This window comes from Bombyx mori, chromosome 24, assembly GCF_030269925.1.
Source record: "Bombyx mori chromosome 24, ASM3026992v2".
In the NCBI taxonomy this organism is placed as follows: domain Eukaryota; kingdom Metazoa; phylum Arthropoda; class Insecta; order Lepidoptera; family Bombycidae; genus Bombyx; species Bombyx mori.
The window spans coordinates 12,647,128-12,673,891 of record NC_085130.1 but is presented as its reverse complement, the minus strand read 5'-3'; the positions used below and the strand labels follow the sequence as shown (position 1 = coordinate 12,673,891).

Here is a 26,764-nt window from a genome sequence, read left to right as displayed (position 1 = left end):
ATCTAAACTTTTATAGTAAATAAACTTAAAACAAACAAGAGGAATGCGTCCGACGGGGGACACATCAAAGGAAAAACAAAATTGTTATTTTTATATAATTCCGAGCTTTTTAATATTTATCTACCTTTTAAATCTTCTCTGGACTTCCACGAATAACTCAAGACCAAAATTAGCCAAATCTCCAGCCGTTCTCGAGTTCTAACGAGACTAACGAACATTTATATATTATTATATAGATATGAGGTATAATAAAACTGTTTACATGACTAGTGTACTCAGTTTTAACCCTTTGACTGCCTTGTACCACCGGATCCGAATCGCGACTCATCGAGAAGATCCGGCGAGAAACTCAGTGGGCTGTGTCTTTGGGTTAATGTTGCAAATGTAAATTATAATTTTGCGGGTTTGATTTTTATTACACGACTAGCCGTACTCGCCCGCTTCGCTGGGCATTTAAGATTAACATAATTATTTTATTTATTGTCATTATTATGAGGGAGTCCAACACTCATAAATATTAGCCTATCCATTAAGCACATGTATTTCCTACATGGATACCAAGTTTCAAATCAATCGGATGCATGGTTCAGTAGTTATAACGGAACATCCCTAAAAACCACTGTAGATTTATATAGACTAGAGGTCCCGCAGTAGTCGAAATTCGACTATAATTAATTGGAGTTGTAAGTTTGTACACTATTATGATTGTATTTTATACTTCTATAATTACAAATTTCGCCACTATAAAAATATTAACAAAGACAAACAATATTTAATCTATTCTCAATTTGACAACAGACGCCAAGAACAAAAGTTTGACAATAAATAGTATGCATACGTGTGTGCGTCAAATACATGGTATGTAGTGTGTGTAATGTTTTCTTTATTGATTTTAATGTATCTTTTATACATTATTTTTAAAAAATATTAGCATTGTGCACTTCTTCTCTATATTTTCTATAACTGTGAAAAATTTCATATTCCTCCGTCCGCGTAATTTTCGTAAAAAGGGATACAAAGTTTTTGCTTCACGTATTAATATATATGTTATTCCTTCACCGTGGAAGTGAATCGTGAACAATTGTTAAGTATTTCATTAGAAGAAGTCGCAACGCTTGACACGAATGCACCGGGCCTCATATCCTTTAGGCCACAACGACTTCAGGTCCGGTACTAATTTTTGTTAGGTGTAATCAAATAAACAGAGAGTAATTTGAAGACTAGCACTGCATATACGGGAGTGTTTGCTGCGGCCAGATTGACGTATCAACTGTTTTTTTGTTTGTTCCAGAACGCTTTTGCGACGTGACCTTGTACTGTTCTCCGAATTTCGCGACCCAAGTGACTGGCAAGGACACGGTGGAGCCACAGAACATCCGAGGAGTCTCACTTCGGGCGCACAGGTAACAGCCGCGTCATAAAATGTACCCAATATTGGAACTATTAATCTTAGACTTATGTGTTTGACGTGATAGGCTTTTATAAATCGACCAGCTGTACCCGTCCGCTTCGCTGGGCATTTAAAATTTGCATTATTCTTTCTCACCCCCACAAAGATTCTCATCATTAACGCCACCGCAACTGGTGTAGGGAGTCCAACACTCATATAAATATTAGCCTATCCATTAACTACATGTATTTTCTACATGGATACCAAGTTTCAAGTCAATCGGATGCATGGTTCAGTAGTTATAACGGAACATCCGTAAAAACCACTGTAGGTTTATATATTAGTATAGAATAGATGAGCAACGGCTGCACGCACGAAAAAGTGTCACGTTCCGCCTGAGCCAGAGCGTGCAAGCGAGAGCGCGGAACAAACGACAGAGAGGCACGATCGGCCCAAGTGTTCTTGTGACATATTTATCTCTCTTCTCCCGTGACATCAGAGCTAGCAGTTCCAATAGTTCTACTCGCCCATAAACCGACTTTACAGATAATCAATTACTTTTTTGTTTTATTGCATTGCTTTTATCGTCACTGATTTCAATTGCCGTATTTAATTGAAATATAGCGCCCATATCAAGGACCTATGAATATGGTGTATCTCTTCGGCCGTCGTGGATTCTGCCGGTTCTCGTCGATCTTCGGTGCTTCTAAAGAGACTACTATTCGAGAAATGTGCGCTTGGCAATGTGAAGTCTACTGCCGATAAAACCCCAACAAATTCATGTGCCAATTAAGCAGAACCCACGGTACTGCAAGAATTCCCGCAACTAATTCCCCTCCCTCTCTTGGTCTGATTGTAATAGCTCTCTTCAGGGCCGCACTGACCCTCGGCAGCGCCTGTGTGCGAAACCCATGATGCGCCATTTTTACGAATCTTCATGTGTCAATGTATTTTTTTTTAATATTTGTTAATTTTGACTTATTGTTTTGACGTAAATCTTGGGAAACTTGCCACCACCCTGCCTATTTCTGCCGTGAAGTAGTAATGCGTTTCGGTTTGAAGGGTGGGGCAGCCGTTGTAACTATACTGAGACCCTTAGAACTTATATCTCAAGATGGGTGGCGCATTTACGTTGTGAGCTCGTCCACCCATCTAAGCAATAAAAAAAAAAAATTAAAGAAATGCATTATATGTTTTGTTATTTACCAGGCATATGTTGCGCTTATTGTATCTACTTACTTATCGATATTTTACTACAAAGAATTTGTTGTTGTGTAACATAAATCATTTCGGTGGTAGCGCCCTTATTGTCTTGGCGCCTACGCGCCTGTGTGCACCGCACACTTCGCACACAAGGGCGGCGCGGCCCTGGCTCTCTTGGGCTATCGATCACGAGCCGGACTTGTTGGTTGAACTACACTGTGGGAGATTTAACGACGAAGGGAAAGAAAGATCTTCCACCGAACGAGTGTAATTGCTCGGTAGACCGACGGTGCGAATGTTGTTGTTCGGAATTGTGTATATGCAAGCTTATCTTGAAAATGTCGTAAGCGAGATTCTGACATCTGTCAAATATCAATAGTATTATTTTTCCAACTGGAAAGGCAAAGGTGTCATACCATACAGCCTAAACTTTTATACATATTATTATATTTTGTATGAAAAGTTATAATATCAAGTGAAATGAAATGAAGTTGATCAATATGAAACATGGCAAGAAATTAATTAAATTAAATGAGATGATATAGGATGAAATAATAATCTCAGTAAAATGGTGGTCATTTACTAAGACTTTTTAAATGGACTTTTTGGAGGATCCCGAGTAGTTACGTCCAGCGACTTTGTTTTATTTTCCCACATTTGTGCACTTTCATAGTTAATATACCACCGGTTATTACGCATTTAAACCTAAAGAAACACTAAATAGACAAAATAAAACAAATCACACAACTTCACTCCTCGCGTTCCCGCCAAAAATTCCTGTCAAATATCACGTGTTCTATGATGACTACCGTTACAACACACTTATAGACTTCATTAACAATGAATAACGTTTCTGTCTCTAGGGTTGTTCTGGCGGCGTGCTCTGAGCTGCTGGGGGCGCTGCTGGGCGCTCACGAGGCTCACGGGGAACCTGTCCTGGTGATCGACGGCGCTGAACCGAAGCACCTGAAGGCTCTCCTCGATTATATGTACACCGGCGAAATGAACGTTCATCATGTAAGGTTGAGGCTTTTGCGTTCTGTTGGTAGAACCTCAAGGCACGCCTGGTCTTAAATTGATTATCCAGAGCCCTTGTGGGCGTCAAAACGTAATCAAATTAAATTGACTTTTTTGAAGTGAAACTTGTTTAGGTTGTAAAAAAAAAGAGGTCCCACCACCAGTAATTACGCAAATCATAATTTTGCGAATTTAATTTTTATCACACGATGTTATTCCTTCACCGTGGAAGTCAATCGTGAACATTTGTTAAGTACGTATTTCATTAGAAAAATTGGTACCCGCCTGCGGGATTCGAACACCGGTGCATCGCTACATACGAATGCACTGGACGTCTAATCCTTTAGGCCACGACGACTTTAGGTACTCCACGAAGTTAGCTAAAGATACATTTGTACTCCTTTCCAGTCGCAGCTCGCGAGCCTCCTGAAGACAGCCGAGGAGCTTCGCATCAAGGGCCTCACGGATTTACGGTGGAATAACAAAGACGAACCGCCAGACTCTGAAACTGGTCAGTGCAAAAAACCGGTCAGATTTTTAGAGCATAATGCTCCTACCTACCTAAGCTCATAGTCTATTTCAGCGTAACCTTAACTAGTAGGTGAGCTCACGGGACTCAAACCTGACGTCGTTGCTAACACGAACCCTAGCAAGAGCAGTGCTTCGCGGAATCTACCGCCGGATCGGAAACGCGACCCACTGAGAAGATACGGCGAGAAACTCAGTGGGCTGTGTCTATGGGTTAATTTACTGACTGAACGATGACCGAGTTTGGACACCCTGGTAGAGCAGCCGTTGTACTGTAGAACTAAGACTTAGACCTCGTGTTCTGGAGATTCTTGCGACCAATTAACTTCTACTAAAACATTCGCGTTTCCAAATGTCAATTGTCCTATGTCAAGAAAGTACTGGGAAGACATCAGCAATACTTAAAATGTTAGTTGTTCATACATCTCGATTGCTTTTGAACGCTTCTTACCATTAATAAATAAGTTTTTTTTCTTTCTTAATAAATTCATTCCATCGTGAGCCTTCTGTAGCATTTGTAGTGATTCCGAACAGGAAATTCTTTCCTCAATGTTTTTGTCAAATACAAAATACACACTATGATATAACTAAAACTGCACTGTATTTAATCTAAAATAAAAATAAAACAGATGCAACTCAATGCACCGCAAACCGCGCTAAAATGGAAAATAGTTTTGCCAATTTAACAAAAAAAAAACCACAAATAAATGAGTTTGGAACCATAAACAAATCAAGCATTCCCGATACTTTTTTGACTGAAATTACTTACACAGCGGCTCTCAATCTTTTTTTCTCATCGACAAACTAACATACTTTTCATAAATATACGACGTTCTTCATGAAAATCGCATTATCGTTGCCGCCGCTGACTACTCCCCGAATCCTGATCACGCAGGAGCCAGTCACCGTCGACGCCCTAGACACATCCCTACGGATCCATCAGATCCAATAACCTTTGCATTAGACGCCTTCAGCTCTAACACTAGGAGCAGACTTAGGGACCCCGGTAACCGTACTTGTCGAACTCAGCAAAGAGATCAACATGCAACCTGACCTGTACAACAGCCCGCTGAGTTTCTCGCCGGATTTTGTCAGCGATTCCAATCCGGTAGTAGATTCATTCGCGAAGCAGCTGCTCTTGAGTTGTTAGGTCTCTTTCAGAAGCCCTCGGACAGCTGTTAGCAAATCCCTTACCTCCTAGCAGATCCTTTGCTCGCCCACCTGTCCTAGTTGAATTGGCAAGGCCTCTGGGAAACATACATGCAAAGCTTTTAAAAGTCGAAATGAAGGTGTAGGCAAATTCATTAAATCCTACGCCATTTCTCTATTATACTTTGTTGTGCAGCTAACATACTTGCCTCTGGCGAACATCGTATTTGTAAATGTATTTGAGGTACTCAAACGCCTATTATCGCACCTCCCGCCATCGGAGCAGAGTTCATCCATATCACCTGGAACCGCTGCGTTCATCGACAGTGCGTTTTCAGAGGTCTTTTTTGCCACGTACCATCCGGCTATGGAATGAGCTCCCCTCTACGGTGTTTCCTGAGTGCTATAACATGTCCTTCTTTAAAAGAGGCTTGTGGAGAGTATTAAGCGGTAGGCAGCGGCTTGGCTCTGCCTCTGGCATTGCTGAAGTCCATGGGCGACGGTAACCACTCACCATCAGGTGGGCCGTGTGTTCGTCTCCATACAAGGGCAATAAAAAAAAGGTTTGAGAACCGCTGAACTAACTAATCACGTTACACCCAATCTTTACGTTACACACAACTAACCACCGAAAAATCACTCTTCTTCTTCGCAGCCAAAATAGATGTTATGTCTTCAGGAGTCGTGGCCACGCCCACTAGCTCGCCCGTCGAGAAACAAACAGACAAACTCACCGAAAAACAAGAGAAGACGCCGTCCCCACTACCGATACTACCGAAACTAGAAACGTCCAAGCAAATTTCCCCAAAGCCCGAGACGCCAAAGCTGAATTCCCCCAAACAGGTCTCCCCGAAGATAAGTTCCCCCAAACAGGTCTCCCCCAAGCAAGTCTCCCCCAAACAAATCTCCCCGAAACTAGGGTCCCCTAGAGGGGGCTCGTCGAGTCAGGAAGCGCCCCGCACCCCGGAGGCCGCAGACCTTCGCTCGTTGAAGACCGAAAGCGAAGTCGGCGAAGACAAGGCTCTTGATAAATTCAATGTCAACGGTGAGTTATAGTGAGTTTTTTCAGAACCTAACCCAAAGAACGATATATATACATTACTAGCTCACCCGGCAGACTTCGTAGCGCCTCAATCGATAAATAAAAGACCTCTAAGCCTTTGTTTAAAATAAACTTAAAACAAACAAAAGGAATCCATCCGACGGGGGACACATCAAATTGTTATTTTTATTTAATTTCGGAGAATTTTCATATTTATCTACCATTTAAACCTTCTCTGGACTTCCACGAATAATTTAAGACCAAAATGATCCAAATCGGTACAGCCGTTCTCGAGTTTATGCGAGACTAACGAACAGCAATTCATTTTTATATATATACATTATAATAGAACAGTCAAAGTCGAGAGCTTTAAATCATCGTGGCCTAAAGGATAAGACGTTCCGGTGCATTCGTATGAAGCGATTCACCGGTGCTCGAATCCCGCAGGCGGGTACCAATTTTTCTAATGAAATACGTACTCAACAAATGTTGTCGATTGACTTCCACGGTGAAGGAATAACATCGTGTAGATAATAAAAGTCAAACCATCAAAATTATAATTTGCGTAATCACTGGTGGTAGGACCTCTTGTCTTCCGCGCGGGTAGGTACCACCACCCCGCCTATTTCTGCTGTGAAACAGTAATGCTATCGTCTGTCTTCGTTTTCGGAAGCGGTCTCCTAACATCCAGTATTTCATCGCGCCGCAAATACATAGTCCACATCGCCATGTTATTAAATAGGCAAAGACGAAACAGTTTCCCCTTCTATTTCCTCTACTGGCTTAATATTGACGGGCTAGCGTTATTAATATTTGCTATAAGCTAAATTTTTTCCACATTGTTCCCAGGGGGTCCTCCGCCCTTAATAAAACTGACGACTAAAGAAAGAATCAGTCCAATCAAGCGAGAGAACTCTGAAATGTAAGTACAAATCACAATAATTATTTTGTATTTTATTTATTTATTAAACTTCATGTAAAATTTACATTGGTGGACTTAATGCCTAAGGCATTCTCTACCAGTCAACCAAAGGTAATGCAGAGTAAATAGTAGTAGGTGCAATGAAATTATTGTCGTTTGAGTTTGATAATTGCGCCCCTAACATCAGAGCGGGGCTCGTCCTCTCCACAGATCGCTGCGTTCAACCCCTGTGCGTATTTAAACGAACGCGCGGGTAGGCACTTGTCCGCGCGGGTAGGTACCACCGCCCTGCCTATTTCTGCCGTGAAGCAGTACCTAACGCGTTTCGGTTTGAAGGGTGGGGCAGCCGTTGTAACTATATTGAGATCTTAGAACTTATATCTCAAGGTGGGTGGCGCATTTACGTTGTAGACGTCCATGGGCTCCAGTAACCACTTAACACCAGGTGGCCTGTGAGCTGGTCCATCCATCTAAGCAATAAAAAAAACCCTTAGGGCTGGGTTTACATGGCATTGTCCTGCACGTTTATTTGCAGTATTAGTCTTAACGAATGAACAGTGGCACGTACATTGTACATAGAACCGTTCACAAGTCGTTTCATCATCATTCTCCTGCCCTTCTCCCAGTCACCTGGGGTCGGCGCAACATGTTTTCTCCTTCTATACTCCTCTATCATATACCATTTCTCAGTGAACGAGGAGTGAAGTTGTGTGATTTATTTTATTTTGTCTATTTAGTGTTTCTTCAGGTTTAAATGATTCATAACGGTGGTGTATTAACTATGAATGTGCACAAATTTGGGAAATAAAACAAAGTAGCTGGACGTCACTTCTCGGAATCCTCCAAAAAGTCCACTGAAAAAGTCTTAGTAAATGACCACTATTTTATTGAGATTATCTTTCTTCCCATCTCATTTCATGCTATGTTTCATATTAATCAACTTCATTTCATTTCTTGATATCATTTTTCATATAAAAAAGTTTTCATTGAAATTAAAATCAGACTTGACTTAAAGGTCTTAGTTACCAGGTCATAAAATCCGTTTAAAAAAAAAAGAGAGAAGGTCAATGACTTGAGTTCGTTCCAGAGACAGTCCGAGCCCCAAGCGACAGAGGCTGGCGAGCGCCACCGAGCACATGGACGAAGACTCCATGTCCGCATCAAGAGGGTAAGTTAATATTTTGCTGTATTATTTAGAAGTCGTCGTGGCCTCGAAGTTAAGACGCTAGTTGTATTTAGTATCGAGCGACGCAAACGTGTCGACGTTCGAATCCTGCAGTAAGTCACACATTGTTTTAATAAAACTGGTGGTAGGACGTCTTGTGAGTCCGCGCGGGTAGGTACCACCACCCTGATGCGTTTCGGTTTGAAGGGTGGGGCAGCCGTTTGTAACTATACTGAGACCTTAGAACTTATATCTCAAGGTGGGTGGCGCATTTACGTTGTAGATGTCTATGGGCTCCGGTAACCACAACACCAGGTGGGCCCTGAGCTTGTCCATCCATCTATACAATAAAAACATACAGACTAGATACATGTTCACGAGTGACTTCCTGAGTAAAGGAATTAGTTTGAATACAAAAATCGTCTGGGTCCAGCAGGCCGCGGCGACTGAAGTCGTGAAGAGCCGTTTGGAATTTCAGTTTGAGGCTTGGGGACAGTCCATTACGAGACTTGGACCTCATGTCTCGAGGTGGAGGTCGATATTAGTAGTGCCCAAAATGAATGTACCACTTTTTCGTTGTTTTTTTTTACATTCCATTGCGCTTCAAGACTGCCGTTATATTTTTTAAATTCCATTGCGCTTCAAGACTGCCGTTATATTTTTTAAATTCCATTGCGCTTCAAGACTGCCGTTATATTTTTTAAATTCCATAGCGCTTTAAGACTAAAGTTATATTTTTTAAATTCCATAGCGCTTTAAGACTAAAGTAAATTTTTGTAAATTCTATTGCGCTTTAAAACTAAAGTTATCTTTTTTACATTCCTTTGCGCTAAAAGACTGCCGTTATCTTTTTTAAATTTCATTGCGCATTAAGACTAAAGTTATCTTTTTTACATTCCATTGCGCTTCAAGACTGCCGTTATCTTTTTTAAATTCATTGCGCATTAAGACTAAAGTTATCTTTTTTACATTCCATTGCGCTTCAAGACTGCCGTGATCTTTTTTAAATTCATTGCGCATTAAGACTAAAGTTATCTTTTTTACATTCCTTTGCGCTAAAAGACTGCCGTTATCTTTTTTAAATTTCATTGCGCATTAAGACTAAAGTTATCTTTTTTACATTCCATTGCGCTTTAAGACTAAAGTAAATTTTTGTAAATTCTATTGCGCTTTAAAACTAAAGTTATCTTTTTTTACATTCCATTGCGCTTTAAGACTGATGTAATCTTTTTAAAATTCCATTGCGCTTTAACACTGACGTAATCTTAAATTCATTTGCGCTTTAGGACTGACTTTAACTTTCCTTTTTTTTTCAGAGACAAAGACGAATGGCAACACGGGAATCTAGTGAGTCGATGAACCATTTTAAATCTTTTCTTCGTTTCGAGTTATAGAAAACTACCCGCGTATGTTCTCTTTAAAGTTTAATTCGACGTGTTTTTTTTTTAAATGCTTCCTATCAATAGGCGAACGAATACTAATCAAATTATTGACATATGAGGTATAATTTCGGATGTATATAATTACTATCTCATGTCCCGCCGTAGGGCCATAGTTCAAACATAACGCGTTTTCAAACAAACTTTTTTGCCACCTACCGTCCGGTTCTGGAATGAACTCATGTCTTCCTTCAAACGAGGCTTGCAAACGTTACTCAATGGTAGGTATTGTTGACGTCCGTGGACGACGGTAACTACAAAAGCCATAAAACATATATAGAGGGGTAAAATGCTATTTGGCTTAAGAGACATTATTGCAACTTTACGAGAGAGCCATTTAAAGTTTAAAATTTGGAAAAAATATCGTAATAAAAAGATTTGTTCAGCTATTTGAATGTCGCAAGCTTAATTGAAGTTCAATTAAAAACATTGAACTGTTGATGCTGATACCAAATAAAACGGACCTTTCATTACAAATATATGTAAATGTCGCGTATTGAGCGAAATGTCATAAGCATATCAATTGAAAATTTAATTGTAGGGGCATGATACCCCGCCCCGCTTAGCTTACTATGCATTTATAGTAATGATAATAAACATGTAATTATACTTAGTGTTTTATTGACCGCTCCGATGAGGTTTCCGGAGGAGAGCGCACAATAAACCCTCCACATCACTAAACCTCACACTGGTGACCCCGACGTGATAAACCTCACATAATTAAACAAATAAATTATGGAAGCCCTTTATGCTATAAAACATTAATCGGTTTGTATTGAGGCCCGGTACAGTTGTCCCTCCGGGGAAGGTATCGGTCGTAGTATCTACATCGGGTGATAGGGGGCGCGTGGGTAGCTTCAACATATTTGTGTTTGTTTGTTTTTGTTCCTACCTAAGCTGATAGTCTTGAGAGGCTATATCAGCGTAACCTTAACTAGTAGGTGAGCTCACGGGGCTCAAACCTGACGACGTTGCTAACACGAACCCTAGCAAGAGCAGTGCTTCACAGAATATACCACTACCAATCTACCAATTTAAGAAGAAATTATAATTTGCGTAATTACTGGTGGTAGGACCTCTTGTGAGTCCGCGCGGGTAGGTACCACCGGCCTGCCTATTTCTGCCGTGAAGCAGTAATGCGTTTCGGTTTGAAGGGTGGGGCAGTCGAACTATACTGAGACCTTAGAACTATATCTCAAGGTGTGTGGCACATTTACGATGTAGATGTCTATGGGTTCCAGTAACCACTTAACACCAGGTGGGCTGTGAGCTCGTCCACCCATTTAAGCAATAAAAAAAATGTGCTCGTTACCAGAACATAACAGCAGAACGCGTCGTCGGCTGGGGAGGGGGCTCGGAGGAGTCCTCTCGGGAGCCCTCCGAGGAGGACTGGGCCGACGCGCCGGCTGACATCGGCTCCTTCCTGCACACCCGGCTGCGTGTGGACGGAGACAACAGCGCCGGTCAGTACCGAGCCCACGTGACGCTCTATACATCTACACGTCCGACGCAGCTCCCACAGAGTCCACGAACACTTTAGGCACAAACGTTCACGATTGACTTCCACGGTGAAGGAATAACGTCGTGTAATAAAAATCGAACACGCAAAATTATAATTTGCGTAATCACTAGTGGTAGGACCTCTTGTGAGTCCACGCGGGTAGGTACCACCACCCTGCCTATTGTATACTGAGATCTTAGAACTTATATCTCAAGGTGGGTGGTATTTACGTTGTAGATGTTTATAGGCTCCAGTAACCATTTCACACCTGGCTTGTGGTACCTATCCGTGCGACCTCAAAGTACTCCCAGTTAATTCGCAAGCTACCTTTTTGTCAATTTTTTTGCTCGATCACAGTACATATCGTTTAGGCCGCGCATATTTTACCTGTGTATATATTTGGTATGCCTATTGTCTCCGGCAGATGAAGAGACCAACGACAGCACGGCGGGCCCCCTCAGCCGGTCCACGGTCGCGTCGTCGTCGTCCTCCGCCAAGGAGATCAGAATGGATTTCTCCACTCAGCTGTCACTACCAAAACGTAAGTGTCTCGACTAGAAACCGTCACGTAACGAAAAAGCGTTACGTTGATATGACTATCCGATGACAAATTTGAGTTTTGTAATTTTTGAAGTGAAAACTTCTTTAGAATCGTTGTGATTTCAAACCGGATGCAACGGAAAAAACGACAGGTAAGAGACACAAATACAAAAATGTGTAGGATGAAGCCAGCAAAGAATGAGACAGAAATATACATACTATTTAATACAGCGCCATCTGTGAGATTTTTTAATACTAACGTGTGTATGAAAGCTCTTGTAGTGAATTTTAATTTAGGATTATACGTGAAATTAAAATATCAATTCACAGAGGGCGCTACCTTACAATTATTTACTAATGACAAAATTTTACATATACTTAAGACGTATAGGATAATTGTATTTTAATTTTGGAAGGTTTCACTTCTACCACGTGTGAATTGCACACATGTAATTTTTTAATAGATCCTTGCTTTTCCAGTAACGTTAAATGTGACTTTTTAAGGATACCAATTGAATTTTAATGGCCTTTATGATTTGACGGGGGAATCCCCGGACGGCTCTGCACATAGTGGTGTTTGTATGAATTCAGAGTTTGTTGTTTTGTGGACTCCTCTGACTATACAGATCATTGAAAGACGTTATGTGACGAAGACCATATACATAAATAGATTTGCGAATAGTTTTTTGTTTTGTTTTTATTCTCTCCCACGAAAAGTCAATTGAACCAAATGAAAAGTCCACCAAAGTACCACCAAACGAATCCAAACCTTGAGGTTTCAGTGATTAAAGTCGAAAGTTCGTTAAACACATATAGGATGGAACTAAGGAGCACTTTATGACACTGTTTTTATCCTTCCACTTGCTACTGTGGCGCCACCTTAATTGTCTCCTTTTCAGCGAACACTTTAATATACTGAGATGGTTTTATTTTTATTGCCCTAGTAGGCAGACGAGCGTAAGGCCCACATGATGATGGTTAACGTCGCCCATGGACATCAGCAATGCCAGGGCAGAGCTAAGTGGCTTACTTTGCTACCTTTCTTTTGCACCACTATCCTTTTGGTCATTCGGTGAGCCCGCCCGGACAGGCACCGTCGTCACGCTTCCCATATTCTGATCAGCACGATCTGACTGACAGGTCCCAAATCAGACCCCACAGACCCTCGCTTCACGGACGTTGTCAAGCTGAGCGACTACCTGCAGCACGGGAGACGGCCGCAGTTCTGGGAGGAGCCCTACGTTCGGAGGGTGAGTGTTGTTGTACGTCCGACTGGTATGATACTGTCGCGCGTGACGTCATATGAGGCTAAACGATCTTTTTTTTTTATTGCTTAGATGGGTGGACGAGTTCACAGCCCACCTGGTGTTAAGTGGTTACTGGAGCCCATAGACATCTACAGTGTAAATGCGCCACCCACCTTGAGATATAAGTTCTAAGGTCTCAGTATAGTTACAACGGCTACCCCACCCTACAAACTGAAACGCATTACTGCTTCACGGCAAAAATAGGCACGCTGATAAGTGGCAGCGGAACGCAATGCTTAACCACATGTGACGTCATGTGTTGTGTTTTAATAGATAAATGTAAACATTGTATTTAAATTAAAAATGACAGTTTTTTAATTTTGTTACTTACTAGTGAGGATATTAGAGCGAAATCGAATTGTCAAGTCAATATGATGACGTTTTGGAGTCGATAGAAATGACTTTCTAAGATTCTGTCACATAAATATATAGATATAGGATTGGCTAATTATAAAAAAAAATTGGTTGGTATGTAAAGTAGGTTTACAGATAAATTAAAAATGACGTCACGCAAGAAGAGAGATAAATGTGTCGTTCTCGCTTTCTCGCTTGCACGCTCAAGCTCAGGCGGAACGTGACACTTTTTCGCGCGTGCAGCTGTTATAACCTCAAAACTTTTTTTTTATATATTTGTCTTCTTACGCCCGGTCTCCAGGTGATGGAGTCGGTGAGGCTAAAGGAACTGGAGATGAAGCAGGCCGCCGAGATACTGGGGGTGAGCTACGGCACGCTGTACGGGAGGTATCGGGACGTGTACGGGTGTATCAACAGGCCTTACAGGTGAGGGGGTTATCAGGCCATCCATCAGCTACAGCATTAGGGTCCGTTCACACAGACCGGCTCGTATGTGTCGGTGTTACGCTAGGGTTTTCACATATAAGATCTATAATATAAGATCTCTGAGTATTGTTCATAAAAGTACTCCGCAATTATTGGGTTGTTCGGAAAGTAATTTCGTTTTTTTTTTGTGGAAATGAATCCATACATCCAGTTTTGAGGATAATCCCAGGCCTTTCAACTGGTCATAAACTGTTGAATTTGATAAATTTAACCTCAATCTGATCTCACGTGTTGCTATTCGCCGGTTCGCATCAACTAATACCTTTATCGCGTCTTTATCAGCTTCAACCGGCCTTCCCGAACTTGGTCCATCTTCGACATCAAAATTGCAGGATCGAAACTTAGCGAACCAGTTCTGGCACTGGCTTACTGTCAACACACCTTCTCCATACACATCGGTCAATTTCTTTCTGGCTTGAACGGCATTTTTACATTTCTGTAGTAAAATAGATAATATATGCCGAAAATGCTGCTTATCGCTCTCCTTATTTAAAAGGGCACCAACAAAAAACTACTGCGTAGCATTAATTGACATTTTTCACACATAAGCCTTGCTATATGCGCTCTCAAAGCATATAAAAATAATACGGCTTAAACGTGAAGTTGGGTGCAAAAAAATACAATTAAATCCTCGGTCGGGAAAAAACGAAATTACTTTCCGAACAACCTATTAATTTGCTGTATCTCTATCAGAATTTCTCTAGACTTGTTATGACAACACACACACGCACGCACGCACACACGCACGCACACGTACTATATTTTTACAGATCGCTCTTCCTGGTTTAACTTACTTTACCTGATGACCTAGAACTGAACCACTGATTTTTGTAATACAGGTTTTCCTAGCATAAAAGTCAGGGAATATTGTTATTGTATACCTCTAAAAAAGCCATGTATATTATTATACTAGTGTTAAGAACTCTTGTACGTGCTTGTATTTTAAGAGGCTTGAATAAATATGATTATTATGAATGTCCGTCAAAATTTGTATGTCTCGCCTCGGCCTCGGCAGGGCTGTCCGCGACTTCTGGCAGGCGAAGGGTCCGTCGGAGGTGCTGGAGCGGCTGCAGCGCGGCGACATGACGCTGGACGCGGCGGCGCACGCGCTCGGCGTCACCATCAACACGCTCGCGGCGCACGTCGCCGACTTCGGGCACGCCGCCGCCGCCGGTGAGCACCATTACATTAAGAACAACTGCTGAAGATTTTTGTTAGAATTTGAAAGTGTCCCAATTCCCATTCCCTGCAATCTACTGTATTAGAAGTATTTATTATATGGTATCTGTGCCGAATCGTATGAACGAAACGCAGATAAAATACAGATTATATATGATGGAGTGAGCGGTGACGTCATAGACTGATGACGTCAGCGACGTTGAGGTCATTCTGTTAGTTGTTGTCATTGCCTTCCATAGTGACAGTAAATAAGACTCAGTTTTCCAATGAATTCCATTTATTACTTTTCATGTGTACAGCGATAACAACAGAGAGCTCCGCTCCGTTCGACTACTCGAGACGGAATGTTTTGTGCATTTTTTTGTCCTACCTAAGCTAATGGTCTAAAGACAGATCATGCCAGCGTCACCAGGATAGGGTGTGTCGTATTTATAGTAAAAAGTGGCGGTTGCCTACGAGTAGTCCTGAATTCTTATGAATACCGTTTTAAACAATTGTCTACACGCGTTGGACTTACAAACTATGTCAATATTAAGAAGACGGATAACTTTAACCGATCTTAGTTAAATAAATAGTGATGTTGCGCCGACATATAGATGGAGATTATATTACTTTGATGTTCGTATTTGTATGTATTTGTTTGGGCACTGTAATTCTTTAAATTATCGCCATGTATTTATTAACTTCATCATAGCTACGCACTCCTTGAATCTTTCACTTCATCAACGAGGGTTGACTAGAGGAGAATACCTGCATGGCGTTAAGTTCGCCTATGTACAAAATATTTTGTGCAATAAAGTATGTTCATTCATTCATTCATTAGTTCATTAACTCATTCATTCATTCATTCATTCATTCATTAGTTCATTAACTCATTCATTCATTCATTCATTTGTTCAGATTTCGAGCCGATTCCCATCGAGGTGGACCCGTCGTTGAAGAGTCGGATGCGCACGTACAGCGGACAGCAACAGCCCCCCGCCAAGCAGCCCCCGAGGAAACCGCTCCCTTCCAGCGCCAACGACAAGGTAAGAGTAACGCCATCTATCGCCGAATAGCCAAAACGAATGTCGAAGGATCTAGTAGCACCTATAACGCTCGAGGAATACAACGCCATCTATTGTCAGATAACGGAAACACAACACTCTAAATGTGTGGAATGTTCTGGATGATTCTAGGGATGTGGTATCGACTATAAAAGCGTTGCAGAGATGGCACGCAATTAGTAATCCGATCTACTCAAAGCGAAACAGCGAAGCGAAAGAAATGAATTGAGAATTTTAAAGTGTTCTGTGAGTGTTCTAAGTGTTGATTACACTTTTAAGTTGTACTTTGGTGGAACTTTTATTATTTATCCCGAACCCCAGCGCGTAACAGACACATAAGAAACTTGCATATATGAGGTATAGTAGATTGGGGGAATAGAGACTAGCGTTAGAATAAGGACAAATTTGAGTTGTTACATTAATTTTGTTAGTTGTTAGATTTAACTTTGTTAAACTGAAAATTACTTTTATTTAGTGTTTAAGAATATTAAATATCTAGTTTAATTTAGTCATCAAAATTTTGTAACTCCTTAAAGATATTAAAAAATTTATTACCTAAACTTAGGTACCTACCTAATAACTAAATAGTGCCAGCCCTATCGAAAAACTATTGTTTAGTTTTTTTTTAAGGGATTTTATGACCTGGTAACTCAGACCTTTAGGTCATGTCTTATTTTAATTTATATTCTTATTGTTATGATAATATGGAGTGGAATGAAATGAAATGAAGATGATTAATTGGAGACATTAATCAACCTGGATGAAATTAAATGAAATGAGACGAGATGATGTCGAACGAAATATAATTTCAGTAAAATGGTGGCCATTTATTTACTGAGACTTTTTCAGTGGACTTTTTGGAGGATCCCGAGAAGCTACGTCCAGTGACTTTATTTCATTTTTCCACATTTGTTTTTTGCACTTTCACGGATATTAAGCAGTTAATGAACCACCGTTATTACACATTTGAACCTGAAGAAACACTAAATACATGAAATAAAACCAATCACACAACTTCATTCATCGCGTTCCCATACAAAAAGTCTCCAATTAGAATAGTGGTTTTGAATGCGTATATCTCATGTACAGGGTGTGTTTGAATTCGGAACGTCAAAAGTGTCAACGCGCGATGTCCGCTATGACACTTTCCTCTTTTCAATTCCATCCGCCAAGGGTGACACATCGATTTCATAATTCATATATTCTCATATCGACGCTTGAAAGGCAAACGTGACTAAGCGACAATAACTGCTTTTTACATAAATAATAGGCAATAACCATTTTCGATGCGCAAAAAATATATATTTCTCAGGTATATTTTATATTAATTTCAAGTTTAAATTAGTCTACTGTAAAGTTTACGCATTGTCGCTTAGTCACGTTTGCCTTTCAAGCGTCGATATATTTATATGTGGTTAATTTGTCACCAATGGACTAATAAAGATATCAAACTAATAAATACAGTCCACTCTCATTCGCAACAACGCAACAGGGTGTTCGATTTTTTTTTTTACAAAAAATCGATATTATTTACAGCCGCTGGTGAAAAAGCTGATGGTCGGTAGCGGCAGCGACGAGGAGCTGCAGATACCGGCGACGGTCATCAGCTCCTGCGACAGTAAGCTGATCTCCAGCAATCCTCCGTCGTGTGAGTTATGATTAATCGATTAATGGATTTGTGCTGGTGGTAGGACGTCTTGTGAGTCCGCGCGGGTAGGAACCACCGCCCCGCCTATTTCTGTCGCAAAGCAGTAATGCGTTTCGGTTTGAAGAATGGAGCAACCTTTGTAACTATACTTGGGACCTCAGAACTTATATCTCAAGGTGGGTGGCGCATTTACGTTGTAGATGTCTATGGGCGCCAGTTACCACATAACACCAGGTGGGGTGTGAGCTCGTCCACCCATCTAAGCAATAAAAAAAATAAAAAAATGTAGCGTGGGTAGGCTTCCTACAAGGGGGACCGGCGACCCGTTGAGGCTCGCGGGGAAATTCGCTACTAACCTCTCTTCCACCTTCCAAAGTAGAATGCTGATCTGCTTTGAGGTAGAAATAGGCACCTACCTGGTGCCTAGTTGGCACCTACATTAATACTTAGTAAATGGGCAGTAATTGCTTAAGGGAGAGCTTCTTGATTACCTAAACTTGCCTATTGCCTATTTATTTTCATAGCAACAACATCGATTTAGTATTTAAACTGTCAATACTATCAGTTGACGTCACAAAATTGAGAGGTTACGTAACGTTCTTTTTTTTATTGTTTAGATTGGTGGACGAGCTCACGGCCCACCTGGTGTTAATTGGTTACTGGAGCCCTTAGACATCTATGACGTAAACGCGCCACCCACCTTGAAATATAAGTTCTAAGGTCTCAAGTATAGTTACAACGGCTGCCTCACACTTCAAACCGAAACGCATTACTGCTTCACGGCAGAAATAGGTACACCGTGCGGACTCGCAAGAAGTTTTATCACCAGTAATTACACAAATCATAATTTTGCGGGCTTTATTTTTATTACACGATGTTATTCCTTCACCGTGGAAGTCAATCGTGAACATTTGTTGAGTACGTATTTCATTAGAAAAATTGGTACCCGCCTGCGGGATTCGAGCACCGTTGCATCGCTACATACGAATGCACCGGACCTCTTATCCTTTAGGCCACGACAATTTAAAACCCTTAACTAGCAGTATTGTCCTCAGGCGGGAAGTGGCCGACGATCCGCGTCGCCTCAATCGACAGTCTTCGCGCCACGGAGCCCGTCATCTCCCCTGTGCCTGCTCCCCCGCCCCCCGTCGTCGCGCCCCCGCCCGCCCCCTCCCTGTCGCCCGCCTCGCCCTCGCAGCTCATGAGGACCAGGCCCGACCTCACGATAGTCGCGGCCAGGAGGCCGGACCCCAAGCGAGACGAAGACGACACGTGATCCGGTGAAAACTAATTATAATATAACGTTTAACCAAAGTATTATGTAATCCCCCCTACTGTGCCCCGCGCGAGTTTTTATTTTCATTCGAGGAGGACATTCCGTCTCGCTCACACGCGTGTTCAGTGAGGGCGTGTGAGCGAGACGCGTATAAGTAATCGAAAGCAAATGAATTTGTCGAACGCGTATGAATTTAGTTCTTTAATATCAGATCTGATTAGGGATAGCTCTTAATGAGAGAGGCATAAGAACTAGTTTCCTATAAGTTATTTTTATTGTTAAGTTTAGCTGCGTCGTTATCTCGAGAAAGCGGACGAGAAATACGAGAATATTATTTTGTAGTTTTAATATTGAAGATGGCCGTGACGTTCGCGACCACAGACATCAGAAGCAATAGACACGGACAAAGATTAAAATTGGAACAACATTTATTTGGAGTATGAAATTTATCAAATCTGTACCATCCTGTAGCCATCCATCTTCCAAGTTCATCACGAGGCCGGCTCGATGGCGCCGTGTCATTGCTTCTTCATTATAGTTACATTAATTGTAAAAATTTCATGACCACGCAATAATTAGAAGTGGACAAACTTTTTATCGTTGAGATTAAATTATGGAATTTATTTATTTTTTACAAATTTAAAATTTATTCGTGGGTAGTTTGTTTTTTACGTATCTTTCCTGGTATAGGCACCTTATATTCTTTCCTAGGGTTCATATTTTGTAGGAAAGAAATTTCATAAAAATCAATTCAGTTATATGATAAATCATAATATGACGATGATTTTTTGATATTTTAATCAATTGGAATGAAGTTAAATGAAACGAGATGAAATGAAATAAAATCTCAGTTAAATGGTGGCTATTTTCTGAGACTTTTTCAGTGGCCTTTTTGGAAGCACCCTAGTACCCACGTCCGATGGCTTCGTTTCACATTTGTGCACTCACACAGATACTATAAATAAGCCAATGTTATTATACATTTGAACCTACAGAAACACTAAATTAACAAAATATAATAAATAAAACGAACTACCCTCCTCGCGTTCCCGCCAATAAGCCCGCCTTGCGGGGTCATTGCCCCCGCGTCCCAACCCCCCACACGCCACGGGCTCGTATAGAAAAACAAACTCCTACAAGTATTACTTAGTTAATTACTAAAGCCAATATCGATTTTTTAGGGAATATGTTATTTTTTATTCCAACCTAATATGAAGAATATTAATGTAAGCGTATTATTATTTTATTTTTGTTCATTAATTTTTTATTTGTAGCCATTAAAACTATGAGCCTGAGAGTTTTAGACTGTATTATCGAGAATTTCAAATAATATAATCGTTGTTTTTTTTGGTATTTTTTTTTCTTCATAAGTTGGCAACACTGATAGTTTTAAGCGAAAAGGCGATAACGCTGGTTATTGTTTTTTGTTTCTTAATTTCTTAAAATTGTTATAGTCGATTTTTCGTTTACCATTGAACGATTCCTTCGTATTTTAATTAAACAAATTAAAAATATATAGTTTATATTAAAATAAATATATTTTAAGGAACTTGTTCGATTTGTTAAGGTATAGTTTATAATTGCACTAAATTTGTTTTAGTGGATTTACTCAATATAATATCTCGATATAACAGCTGTGTATCTAGCTAAATGTAATTATGTCTAGTTAATATATTTATTACGCTGGTATATCGTGGGGTGACAGGATATTTGGTTAAAGCGACATTTTACTTTACTGGTGGTAGGACCTCTTGTGAGTCCGCACGGGTAGATACCACCGCCCTGCCTATTTCTGCCGTGAAGCAGTAATGCGTTTCGGTTTGAAGGTTGGGGTAGTCGGTGTAACTATACTGAAACCTTAAAACTTTATCTCAAGGTGGGTTGCGCATTTACGTTGTAGATGTCTATGGGCTGCAGTAACCACTTAACATCAGGTGGGCTGTGAGCTCGTCCACCCATCTAAGGAATTAAAAAAAAATGGCTAAGTACGCGACATTTATCTTTGTAATTAAAGGTGCGTTTTATTTGGTATCAGCATCAACAGTTTTATGTTTTTAATTGAACTTCAATTAAGTTTATTCCATTCAAATAATTGAATAAGTTTTTTTGTTATGATATTTTTTTTAAAATTTTAAAATTTAAATGTCCCTCTTGTAAAGTTTCAAAAATGTCACTTTAACCAAATCGTCTTTCACTTCTCGATATGTTATAATAAAATTTAATTCGTAGTTTGTAAGTAAAGATAACGTGGAGTCATATTAAAATGATTTATTGAATGTAATCTGTGTTCGCTAATTTAATTAATAATATTTAGGCACTTGATATTTTGTTTTTTTTTTAAACAAAATTTAGCTCTGGCTTGAGAGATCAAACGACCGTTACACGTCCAGGGTCTGATAAGCAAGAAGCCCTTGATTAATCATTAAGAAAATATTTTTTTACGATTTCTACTTTCGCGTGTACAAATAATTGACTTATGTCGAGATGTGAAAAGCCTATTTGGTTTAAGCTACTTTTTTGCAACTTTATAAGAGAGCCAAAGTTTAATATTTGGAAATAATATACTAGTATTCATCTATACATATAAATAAAATTGGAGTGTCTGTTTGTGATATTGAAATAACCGCTTTTTACTACATGCATATGAATATATATACGGTACATACACCAAAATAACATTTTTTACAATTTTTGTCTGTCTGTCTGTTTGTTCCGGCTAATCTCTGGAACGGCTGGACCGATTTTGACGAGTCTTTCACTGATAGGTAGCTGATGATATAAGGAGTAACTTAGGCTACTTTTTTTAGATTAGCTTCGCCCCGCGGCGTCACCTGCGGTACGACAATAACCGCGGGTAACATCGCGGGACTCAGCTATCAATAATAAAATTTAATGTTCCCGAAGCGAAGTGAGGGCGGGTCGGTAGTAGTAAATAAAACGGACCTTTAATTACAAAGTTAAATGTCGGTTAAGCCAAATAGCTTCTCACCCCTCGATATCGTATCAGACGTGATCACGAAAAACTGTAAATAATTGAAAACATCTAAAACAATGCAATTAAAATAAAAAAAACGAGATGAGATTTAATCATAAAAATAGTTTATATAATAGTAAAGAAAAAAATACGCCAAAATCGAAGAAAACGCTATAATCAAATTTACAAATATTGGCGTCATGTACATTTATTTGTTTATGGTCGCGTTTAGGAAAATTCAAATTACCCGCATATCGTCCTACTGCGTCGTGTACATTGCGTGTCCGTTATAAACGATTTCCATTGACGACTCTCTTCTATAAGAACTAAAGTATTTATTTAAAAAAAAAAAAACTAAGCAATAAATAGTATTGTTAACTAGGAAATTGAAGCCATCGATCGACAGAACGTTAATTTATTTTTGTTGATATTTAAAATTAAGCGTAGATAGAGGATGTATTTGAGGAGGAAAACGCATGTAGGTATAATAGATACGGTAATGTTCATTCGAGTTTAATGTTCCTCTAACGAAGGTATCCGAATGGGGTGGCTTATGTGGTGGGAAGTGGTGGAAATGCGTTCTATGATTACCGTAAATTGTACCCTTCCGGATTTATAGTTTAAATTTTTATAGTAGTATTGTGATTTATTATTCTGGAATTTCTGAAGTGTGGACATCCTAATATGACACAATTAAAACCTAAATGTATCCAGGCTAGAGGTAATTGTCTTATACTGGGGATAAGTTGGATAAGGCTTATGTTCCGATATACACTGCGCGCACTGATCAGTGCTAAAGGTACCCACGCACTATGCGGCTGCCGGTCGACCGCTCCGGTTGACTGACGGCCAGCCGTGCGGTTGCCCTACACACTAAACGGATAGTGCTAGTTTACGGTTGCCCGCCATTGATGGTAAACGTGTTTATCGACGTTAACGTTTTAACTACGGATTTCGATGCGGAAAAAAATATAATTGAAATTCAAAATAGGCCAGCGATCTGGACCACAAAATCCGCAAAATATTCTGATAAAAATTTAAGTTCAAAAGCTTTTTGAGCTCTTCAACAAACAATTCAAAATGCTTACTCTCTTACTCTCATCTCGAGCTTGGAAATAAGGATGCACCCGGTACCTTTTTTCTGTTTTATTTTTATTATGTAACGCGAGTAAATATAATAAATAGCTGCTACTTCTTCGTCGTCCGTCTTGGAAATGTGTCGACACAACCGCAAATGAAACCGGTTTCTAACCACACATTCCGGTTCGGATTGCGGCTATCCGCTACCCGACTGCCCAAAAGCGCAACCGCGTCCTGCGGTCACCCGCACGGCTGGTCGCATTCCGGCTAACCGCATATTGCGTAGGTGCCCTCAGGCTGGGTTCACACGGCATTGTCCTGCACGTTTTCTTTGTATTCGTTATTTTAACGTACAATCACCCTGGTGTTCATACGTTACATTTTCATTCGTGTAAAAACGAATCGCTGCAGTCTTCACACAGTTGTCACACACGCTCTGTGTTAATGAGACAGAACTGTACCTTTTTTTTGTTTCCTACCTATGCTAATAGCCTTGAGAGGCTACTTCAACTTCGCCCTAACATGTAGGTGAGTTCACATGGCTCAAACCGGAGAGTTGCTTACACTGACCCTAGCAAGAGCAGTGCTTCGCTGAATCTACCACCGTATCGGAAACGTGACCCACTGAGAAGATCCGGAGAAAAACTCAGTGGGCTGTGTCTGTTGGTTAATTTACTCGTCGAGCCCTTCGTCGCAAGCGACGGGCGAATGCCAAAAAACGTCAATGGCAGTATACTGTATTGCGTTTAGTTTTAACACTAATCAGTAGGTATAATTAACTATTTAAAACACCTTCGCAGTATACTTAACTGACGTCACACATTACAGCCCTCGCAGTGCATATAGGAACATAGCTTAAGCGTCCACTTGCGAGCAGCATAATGCAAATAAATTTATCCACCAAACGAACGCAGTATAGCAAGTGATGCGATATAAATGAAGCGAAGTGTACAGAGTTGAATAATTTAATATGACGAGGCGAAAGGCCATTTGATTGGCGATATTTTTGCAACTTTAAAAGAGAACGATTTTGAAGTTTAAAATTTGGAAAAAATATAACAAAAAAACGTCATCAGCTAAATATTTGAATGGGGTAAACTTAATTGAAGTTCAATTAAAAACATCGAACTGTTGATGCTGCTCGTTATAATTATTTTTGGCGCCATTTTTGACATTACACGGCTCGCTACGGTGGCGCCACCATAGTTAAGCTCTTGTTAATGGATACTCTAAACACAGAGAGCGTACTCCTTTCTTACCATAGACAATACACTTGATATTTTTAATTCTACCCTCCAATACACTTCAACCTCACGGTCGAACATTAACGAATAAATTAATCTGTACCCATCGGAAGCGTAGCAATTTTTAATATTAAATAATGTTTTGTTTTATAAATCACTAGAGATTTATTTTTATGAAATATTAAAAAAAAATACAACATAATTATTTAATTTGTTAAAGAAAATGCACTTTCATAGTATACACAAAAAACATAGACCCGTTTATATGTATTATATTAAAATCATGTACTAGTATTGTTTTTTATGTTAAAATTAAAGCACTACCCAATTTTGGTTTTCATGTAATATTGTGAAAAATAATTATAAAATGATATTTTGATTTTGATTTTGATTTTTGATTTTGATATTTAGGCATTAAATGAATGAATCATAATATATTTTCTATTTTTTCAATATGGCATTCGGCTATTTCATTATTGAATATTATAATATGCTAAAAATCACGGACGTATTGTTTACTGAATTTGTTTTATCCAAGATGGCGTTTCGGACATTTTGTAAATGACTTTTCTACGAAAGGTATACAATTAATTTATATAAAATAATTTTTAGTTTATTTTTTTTTTAACACAAGAGGCCTTATCGTTCTAAGTTTTGTGTATGTCCTAGACCCCGTGCCCTTGGAAAACTTGTATAGATTTAATTGTTAGTAAAAAATATATATACATAAATAAATAATGTTTAATCGAAAAATGTTTTATTATTGATATTTTAAGTGTCTTTGTGGGGTTATTTACGGCTTAGACGGGAGAACAAACTCACAGTCGACCTGGTGTTAAGTGGTTACCGCAGTCCATGGACATCAACGTTGAGATACGTGTTCGTTTCAGTTTCACAGTAAAATGGCTTTTCGAAGCGAAACGCATTACTGCTTCATGGCAAAAATAAACAGGGCGTTGGTGCCTACCCGTGTGGAATCACCAGACTCCGTACCATCAATGATTACGCAAATTATAATTCTTGCAAGTTGGATTATTATTACAAGACGATCTTCCTTTGTCGTGGATGATTTTTTTATAGCTTAGATTGGTGGAATAGGTCACGGCCCACCTGGTGTTAATTGATTACCGGAGCCCATAGACATCTACAACGTAAATGCGCCACCCACCTTGAGATATAAGTTCTAAGGTCTCAATATAGTTACAACGGCTGCCCCACCCTTCAAACCGAAACGCATTATTGCTTCACGGCAGAAATGGGTATGCTGGTGGTACCTACCCGTGCGGACTTACAAGTGGTCCTACTACCAGTAAACACTTAACACCGGGTGGGCCTTGAGCTTATCCACCGTACTAACTAACAACCGAATATCCTTTGTAACGCGTCGTCAAATGGACTAATAAAAAAGTAAAATAGGCTTTATTACAACTATGCCATAAGTATGTTTTTATTTTGCTACACACGGAACGTATCCCCTATAATCCTTTCCTAATCTCACCATTAGAATTATAGGTCGTTTTCAAATTTGGGGCCAAAAGCGAGTTATCTATATATTAATACGTGAAGCAAAAACTTTGTATCCCTTTTTACGAAAATTGCGTGGACGGAGGAGTATGAAATTTTCCACACTTATAGAGAATACAGAGAAGAAGTGCACAATGCTAATATTTTTTTAAATTAATGCATAAAAGATACATTAAATCAGTAAAGAAAACATTACACACACTACATACCATGTGTTTGACGCACACACGCATGCATACTATTTATTAACAAACTTTTGTTCTTGACGTCTGTTGTCAAATTGAGATTAAATATTGTTTGTTTTTATTAATATTTTTTAATAGTGTAGCTTTGGCGAAATTTGTGATTATAGAAGTATAAAATACAACCATAATAGTGTACAAACTTACAATTCCAATTAATTATAGTTGAATTTCGACTACTGCAGGACCTCTAGTTTGATTTAATTCTCATAACCTTAATGTTACCGTGTTTATAAGTACAGTAAATTTATTGTCATGACAACAGGCACGCAGTCTCATAACTATATATGTTCGTAAACACTGTTAAATCAGGAGTTATACATTAAAAACTACCTCAAATATCATTTGTATCACTGGTTCGAAATCCAATTTCTAACTTGTTTGCTATTTTTCCAGTAATGCGTGTGGAAATTCGGCAATTTTATTTAATCAGTATATAATACAATAATAAAGGAAAACGAACTGGATATTAGAACGTTATTAAAAACAAAAGAAGTACGATTTCTAA

At 39.6% G+C, this 26,764-nt stretch overlaps 1 protein-coding gene across 6 annotated transcripts in view; it reads left to right on the top strand.

The window, feature by feature from the left end:
* The window catches only part of LOC101744966 (protein tramtrack, alpha isoform), a 111,542-nt gene extending 86,299 nt beyond the window's left edge, over positions 1-25,243 (top strand). For 4 of the 6 annotated variants that reach the window (XM_062675794.1, XM_062675795.1, XM_062675793.1 and 1 more), the window contains 15 exons: positions 1,292-1,403; positions 3,457-3,610; positions 4,019-4,121; positions 5,943-6,332; positions 7,179-7,251; positions 8,339-8,419; positions 9,733-9,763; positions 11,171-11,318; positions 11,781-11,897; positions 13,037-13,146; positions 13,859-13,983; positions 15,059-15,216; positions 16,123-16,250; positions 17,805-17,916; positions 18,972-25,243. In XM_062675794.1, the coding sequence (XP_062531778.1) occupies positions 1,292-1,403; positions 3,457-3,610; positions 4,019-4,121; positions 5,943-6,332; positions 7,179-7,251; positions 8,339-8,419; positions 9,733-9,763; positions 11,171-11,318; positions 11,781-11,897; positions 13,037-13,146; positions 13,859-13,983; positions 15,059-15,216; positions 16,123-16,250; positions 17,805-17,916; positions 18,972-19,192 (2,063 nt within the window). In that variant the 3' untranslated portion in view covers positions 19,193-25,243. The remainder of the gene's footprint in view (positions 1-1,291; positions 1,404-3,456; positions 3,611-4,018; positions 4,122-5,942; positions 6,333-7,178; positions 7,252-8,338; positions 8,420-9,732; positions 9,764-11,170; positions 11,319-11,780; positions 11,898-13,036; positions 13,147-13,858; positions 13,984-15,058; positions 15,217-16,122; positions 16,251-17,804; positions 17,917-18,971) is intronic. The other 2 variants (XM_062675798.1, XM_062675797.1) reach the window with 1 other exon arrangement.
* Positions 25,244-26,764: the final 1,521 nt, after the last annotated feature.